Here is a 7,517-nt window from a genome sequence, read left to right on the forward strand (position 1 = left end):
AACTTTCAAAAGTAAATTTAATTCTATTATTTAGATTGAAAGAAGTAGATGAGTGGAAAAAGTTGATGAAGAAGATATGTTGAGAATTGACAAGAATGCACTCTATAAATGTTATTCCAAACACACCCTAACAGGTTGGTAAAAGAGAACAATCAAAGCTATTACAGCAGTAAAACTGAAGGCAACATATTAAATTAGAAGGTTGGGGAATAATAATGTAACAAAGGGAGAGAAATTCGTTACAAACATCAGTAAAAGAATAATTGGTTCCTTTTTTTTTCTTTTCTTTGTTTTTTTGTAATTATCAAAACAAAATAGCTGGTCTGAAGTCCAGAAATGATGAACAATACTACAGTAGCAACTTGAACAAGAAGCAGCATTGGGGAGCAAGAACTTGAACTTATAAAATACATCTTGGCAAAAGCCTAATTCACATAAAGTTCCCCAAACAAAATTTCAATTCAACTACTGTCTCGAGATTCGAACACAAAATAAAATTAAGGCGATTTTCACCAAATATAATTTAATGCTATGGCGCTGAGGATGCTTGTCGGCATTGTTTTCACCAAGAAGCACAAAGAGAGGACGTACGAATCTGAGCTTTCAGTGGTATGATTTAAGGTGGAAAACTTGGCATGCCGGCTTGTATGATCTCTTGGTGGCAGCCTGCTCAAACTTCTTAGTGGCAACTTCATTCTCTTCTAAACTGGTCTGAACAAAATACCTTATCCACCATGATGAGCTCCGCAATTTGGCCTTCGCAAGAAAAAAAATCCCAGCATGTTATTCTTGTAAGTCAAACCAGTGATTTTTATCTAATAGGAAAACAAAATAGATTCCTTATCCAGAATTAGCAAGCAACAAGCAACAAATGTTACCTACAAGATACATGAATAAAAATTAAAATAAATAAAAAGTTTAAACAAACATGTGGAAGTTATTGTTTAGATAGAATGCATGTCTCTTGACAAGTGATTCTAACAAATCAAGCATTAAATGAGCAAAGCTTGCTTTAGATCTCATTTCAAGGTGTATTCTGCTTTAATTCCTAACAAGACAAGACACAAAAATTATCTTATATTCTTACGCATATCTAGAAGGACAAAATTTAAACAACTTTTGCCATTATATCCAAAGTGTAGGTACAGAAAATCTGTCCGAACGTGGTTGAGTTCAAGCAAGGACTTTTCTATATGAACACCGGAATTGCTTGCCTTTCATTGGGGTCTTTAGCCCGTATTTATAGAGTTCCATAATGGAGTTTCCTTATCTTGCAGAATCCTTCTTGGGTAGAACATGGATTACGGTTGGGCCTGGTTCTTTCTATGTTTTGTAAGGCAAAGATTAGTTTTTTATTAGCAGGCACAATGGTGTTTAAGCTCCTAACTCCAACACAGTACTTTGCAGCGACATCTAAAGAGAGTTTACCACACAAAATCTCCTTGATAAACTTTCTATAATACTCTAAAACTCAAATTTTGAGTATAATGAAGCAAATTATACAAGCAGACACGCTGGCCAAAATAAATGCATTGGATAAAACAAGTTCACACTAAAGATCCATTCAGTTGCCACTTGCCAACAAAAAGAAGGCAAAACATGAAATTAACAACCTTGACCAAAAATCACTTCTGACGATAGTAGCAACACAAACATCAGATAAGTGGGAGCTTTCTGGAATTGGAGTTCAGAATTTTGAAACATGCACTACTTCCAATGGGATTCCATTTGGATCCATTTCACAGATCTACCATGCAGACACACCAGATGCAGTTTTTTCGCCCTTAATATTTTATACCAATCTTATCATGCTTTAATCATCTTAAACCGATAAGTACTGTTAGTTAAGTGGGCAATCCATAACAATCTGAAAGTCATTAAATAAAGCATTCAGGTGACATAATGATACATTTATCTATTTCCCATCGAAGTAACATTGACGGGTAAAATAGCTCTAAAATATGCTTAAAGAACAAACTGAAAGCCAACATAATTTAGGTACTCACTGGACGACCAAATTTGGAAAGCTCTGCGACTTTAGCTCTATGCTGACCTGGATAACCTACATATCGAGACAATTCAGTCAAGCTTCAAACATGGAGATACTGAATGAAGTTTGAATAATCACCACATGCAAAACTTTATAACATGGACCTTCCCCCCACTTTAACAATTCAGAACATCAACTAACATCATCAATGAAAACTACATGTCCATTGGTCAGATTAAGTTGGTGAACCTGACTCAATAGCTTGGTCACCTTTAGTTTATGTCATAAATATTGAAAATGTGGAACTGTTTTAGAGCACAAACACACACAACCATAAGGTTTTTTGCAAGACTTACCAGAAAATACAACAAAACCATCAGTAGACACCCTTGCCAACTCTGGAAGAGTCTTGTTAAGGTACCTTGGAGATAAGTAATCAAGTGCATCCGACACTATGACAAGAGAAAATGATTTTGAACGGTAGGGAAGAGGAAACTTGATATCAGCCACACGTACAATGGCTTTGTGCACAAGAGTCTTGCAGCTTCCATCAACATCATCCAAATCATATGGTTCCACGCCCCAGGCTTCGGTATCCTCCTCTTTTAATAATTTGGAGACCACTGAACAGGTTTCAGGGCCTACATGCAATACTTTACGCATGCTGTCACCGTATGCTTTCTTCAAAAGAGGCAATGCTCTCTGAACTTCTGATGTGCATGTAATACCACCTGCATACACCTAGATCTTTAGAATGGAAAATGTTGCTCCGTCTGACAAAGTTGCTCAATAATAATACAACTATATAAGAAACTGACACTCCAAAACATATGTCCTGATAAGAAGTCTAGTAGTGTCTCCTATCTGCACATCCTCTCATTTTCTTAATTCACATGCAGATGATGGAATAAATTAAAAACCAGATATGCCCTAGACTAGAACATGGCATGCCTATCCTTTGTCCTGACTCAATACGATCAAATCTTTACACAACATAATCCATATTAGATTACAAGTCTTCTTCTAAAATCAGTAATACGAATTCAAACTTTTGTAACCCAAGAACTTACTGATATTACGAGGAAAATGAAATTTAGTTATTTCTTTCTTAACAAAAAAGAAAATGCAATTTAACCAGGTGTTGTACATACATAATCAAAAGCAGACAGAAAGTTAAAACAGAGTAACGACAGAATAAACAGTGGTTCAAAAAAAAAAAAAAAAAAAAACAAAAACAAATTAGAAGTCCCAATTCGGTGAACAAGATTAAAATTGGTAAACCCAACAATATGGGATAAGGCACTGCAGAATCTGATAATGATGGTGATAAGCGATGGTAGCAGCAGCAGTAGTAAATACAAGAAAAGTAACAACTCACCAGCTGATCTCACAACAGATGCAGTGGAAGGGATTTGACATTCTTATTTTCTCCTTTGGTAGTTGTGGGGAGGGATTCGGAGATTAAAAGCTAATGACTATTCTTTTAGTTTAGTAACTATGTAATCCACAAGGAGCCATTGCTTTGTGTAGTATAAATGTTTGGGCTTTCAAGCATTAGAATGTGGCAATTTTTTGAGAAGTCACTTCATTCGGATAATGTCAAAGGTTTTGCTTGACAGGGACAAGCTAGCTCTAGAATTTTTCTTTTGTTATAAATTTCATTAATTCTGCCACTCCCATCAAATGTTTCTCGTCTCTAATTATTGATAGTTTGAGGTAATGTGCTTCAAAGAATAACAAGACTCAAGGTCCTAATATTGTTCAATCCAACTTGCTCTAAAATCTCTTAATTCTTCATAGTCTTTGCTTAAGATTAAATTTTCCAGTCAATAGAAATATAATGAATCATGAAAATGATCGAGAGTACACGAAAGGGAATTTTTTTCATAGAAAAGAGATTTGCATTGTTAACACAGCATAGAGCCAAGTGAGAGAAAAACAATTCAGATGGTTTACAGGAAATGGTTCTTAAAAATAAAATTGGTAAATTACAGTGAAGGAAAGTAAAATGTAAACAGATGCTTCTCCCATAATCACTTAGTTCTGAAAAAAATATTTTGAATGAAAATAAAACTTCACACTTTCCCGCTATATGTAATCTCATATAATCGATGAAACAAATTGAAGGAAAATAAGAAGTTTTTGGGCCTGCTTGGTGCAGTTTTGGAGAAACAGTTTTCTGTTTTTTGAGAACTTTCTGCTTGGTTGACAGTTTCTGTTTAAAATGTTTTCTAAAAACTCAGTTTGACAAAAAAAAAAAAAAACACTTGTTTTCTGTAAACAGTTTTCTGTCTTCTGAGTTCTTGAGAACTATTTTCTGAGTGACAAACCAAGCAAGCCCTATTTTCCTTTTCCATTCCGTTCCTGTCAATCAAACGCAGCAAGTTAGTTTACTTGCAAACTTTAGCACCATCTGCTCCTTGTGATTCTTGTTGTAGCCTCTATTTTCCAACACCATTAATGGTAGATATAATGTTCGGTCTTCAACTCAAGGAAAGGGGGGGTTATTGTGTGCTCGTTTCTCATTCAAGTAAGTAATGCAGTTATCTATTTTCTTTTTCATCGCGTGGTATAAATTATTAAAGTCCTCTTCAATGATGCAAAAGGAACCTGGGCTTCTGTTCAACAAGCAACTGATTTTTCCAATTGGATGAGTGATGTGGCTGGAATTTAAATTTATTTACAGTTATACACCCTAACAAACTATACTAAGCAATCACATCCAATTTATGCAACAGTATTGGAAGCAACACATCAAGTTTTTCAAAAAGAGAGACAGAAATATACCTTCAAGTTTGTTGACAGCTTCTATACCACTGTTGTGACCACCTGTCATGCAACAACATGAGGTTTAAATACATGACAGTAAAAATAAACCCCAGTAAGCTTAGCAAGTAAGAATACAATAGAGGTTAATCAAAACAAGTTGCTACAACAGCTCCTCTTCACCATGGTTTCCTAAGGCAGCAGGAACATAACTACCACAGAACAACCATGGGAAACTAAATCTCCATTTCATCATTAAATAAGTATTCGGATTGATAATTAATACAAACCTGAACCATACAGATAGCCAATTATTAGGAATGCACCCTGGAAATTTCAAAAAACAATTCTAATCAGTATTTAACCATTTAAAGGACCATATAAGTAATTGTGCTCAATGCCTGAACTATTATAAGAGGCATCATTTAAAATGGATAATGATGCAATTGGCTTGGGCCAGTAAAAACTATGAGGGAGGACAAAGCAAGAATAGAAATTTACCAAAACCACAAGTCCAAGAGACACTAAAGGTGACGGCCGCGATTTGGGGTGCAAGGAGCCCACCAAAGGAATACTCCCACCATCACCGAGCCGTCGGGATGTATTTACTGGCCTCCTTGACATAGTTATATAGCAGTGATGAGCCTACAAGATTATGATTTAGTTGAAGAAGAGAATAACATTTTCAAAAGAAAAGGAACATTAAATCATGTCTACCACATCAGCTACGACAATAACAGAAACTGTAATCCTACCCCAATCTCAAATTAAATAACAAGAGGAAGCTAATAGAAACTTGATTTGTCATTAAAATACTTCTTTTAAGTTTTCCAATATGGTATTTTTAGTAACAATTTTTTTTGATGAATTATTTGTAGTAACTATTTTACCTACCAATATCATATAATTAAGAGAGAGAGAAAGAGGGATCATAATGAGTTAAATGTCAAGCTAATAATCATCAGTTCATCACATAAGCATGAGAGAAAACTATAACCATAGTATATTTACACAATGTCATTGCCTAAAAGTTTTGGACTCTCAACCTCTCCCAATTTCACCTAATGAGTTAAATGCCAAGCTAATAATCATCACATAAGTATGAGAGAAAACTATAACCATAGTTTTTTACGAAATATACATATATTATTCAAAGGTAATTAGGGAATGGAGATGGTCTCATTTGTCTAATTAAAATGATAACAGTGCAAATCTAAAGATCCCAAATTGATGACAAATGACCATTCTAACATATATGACCAAATTCTTCAGCAGTGGTGGCTCCAGGGGTGGGCTCAAGCCCACCCCAAAAAAAAAAAATTTATTACTTCTATTAGCCCACCCAAAGAAATATTAGCCCATCCCATTGACAATTCCTAAATTCGCCCTTGATAATAATTAACTAGGAAGCAATTAATTTACTAGGAATTAATTAACTAATTCTCATTGCCAAATCTATAGTTCATAAATGATAAGTAAACCAAATTCAAAATTATGCAACAAAAAGTAATTGCAGAACCAGTTCAGAACCACACAAAACAGGTGAATAGTAACTGCAATTTAAGATCTCTATACTTTCCCAAATTTACTAAATTTTTTTAAGGGTTGTTGAAATCTACGGAAGATCTAACCTATGCAAATTTTCATCAAATTAAAACTCCCACGTAATAACAAGATTTCCTATGTCATACACACTAAAATTCAAAAATAAGACATCTTAGGCACAAATTAAACTGAAAATGAGTAAACATTGCATACAATTAATATAACACCCAGCTTCTGTTTCTGTGTACATATAATTAAAAATCACTTTCTCTAAAAACAAACTCTATAATATGAACAACAATTTAGAAGAATTCAAACTCATTTTACCAGGTTAATACAATACTGACCAAATTGAACCACAGAACACAAGAAATCAATGTAAAGCACAAAATATACAAGGTAAACTGGAGAGACAAACACAGAGTAATAAATGAGCAGAAAGGAACAAGACATACCGAATAAGAATAAAAACTACACACTGAAATCTATTATATATAGATATAGAGAGAGAGTGGAGAGCTACCTGAGATGAAGATTGAAGGAGCTTAATTCAAGATCTTGAGTTTGGATCTAGATCTGTTAGTTTGCTTACCTTCTGCTAGCTAGCTAGCTAGCAAGCAAGAGAGAGAGAGAGTGATTTAGAGAGAGAGTGATATTATTACATATATAGATATATGTATATATATACATGTTTGTGTAATATTCATTAATTTACTACTAAGTCTATCTATCTGGTTACTTTCAATTTCTCCCGTTTGAAGGGCTGATGTGTGTCGCTTTGAAACTTTTGATTTACATCGCAGCTGGAGATTCTGTGACTCCAATAGAATGAAAGGCCATGTGGTGCGCACCCGGCGCACAATAGTGGGTGCTGGGTAACTAGTGCCGTTGGGCTGCGTTGCCGACATTTCATCTTGGCCCAGACATTTATGTCCTTTATCTTCACATTTAGTGGGTTGAACTTAAACCGTCTGGGCTTAGCCCAGAATCTAAACAAGTAGTACATTTGTCTGCCCTAGCACATGTACTTTTTATTCTATACATACCCTTTAGAAATACCGAATCAATAATTGAGAGTCCAGACAACTTTATTTATGTCGCGATTAGTAGGTGCATGGAGTCGAAGGTAGGCACTTCAAAATTAATCGAAGGCACTAACTTACTAGGCTATCAAAGCATCTGTTTCATTATATCGAACATAAATATTTATTTATTA

At 34.7% G+C, this 7,517-nt stretch overlaps 1 protein-coding gene across 1 annotated transcript; it reads right to left on the bottom strand.

Moving 5' to 3' along the window:
- Nucleotides 1–252: 252 nt before the first annotated feature.
- LOC132300144 (probable pectin methylesterase CGR3) lies at nt 253–7,088 on the bottom strand. Its single transcript, XM_059797107.1, has 7 exons — nt 6,825–7,088; nt 5,258–5,401; nt 5,047–5,083; nt 4,778–4,819; nt 2,347–2,721; nt 2,007–2,062; nt 253–756 (listed from the first exon to the last, which is right to left on the bottom strand). The coding sequence occupies exons 2-7, from the start codon at nt 5,378–5,380 to the stop codon at nt 604–606; spliced, it is 786 nt and encodes a 261-aa protein (XP_059653090.1). The 5' UTR covers nt 5,381–5,401; nt 6,825–7,088; the 3' UTR covers nt 253–603.
- Between the last annotated feature and the right edge of the window lie 429 nt (nt 7,089–7,517).

The sequence above is a fragment of the Cornus florida genome, unplaced genomic scaffold (assembly GCF_030987335.1).
Source record: "Cornus florida cultivar Cherokee Brave unplaced genomic scaffold, ASM3098733v1 CherokeeBrave_3.0.0_Hap2_Chr03, whole genome shotgun sequence".
In the NCBI taxonomy this organism is placed as follows: Eukaryota; Viridiplantae; Streptophyta; class Magnoliopsida; order Cornales; family Cornaceae; genus Cornus; species Cornus florida.

Bases quoted from the DNA above. Each gene is read 5' to 3' on its own strand.
- LOC132300144 (XM_059797107.1), bottom strand. From the start codon at position 5,380: ATGTCAAGGAGGCCAGTAAATACATCCCGACGGCTCGGTGATGGTGGG. The intron at 5,084-5,257 runs GTAAATTTCTAT...TGAAATTTCCAG, and splicing joins CTCTTGGACTTGTGGTTTTG to GGTGCATTCCTAATAATTGG. The intron at 4,820-5,046 runs GTTTGTATTAAT...GTTGCATGACAG, and splicing joins TGGCTATCTGTATGGTTCAG to GTGGTCACAACAGTGGTATA.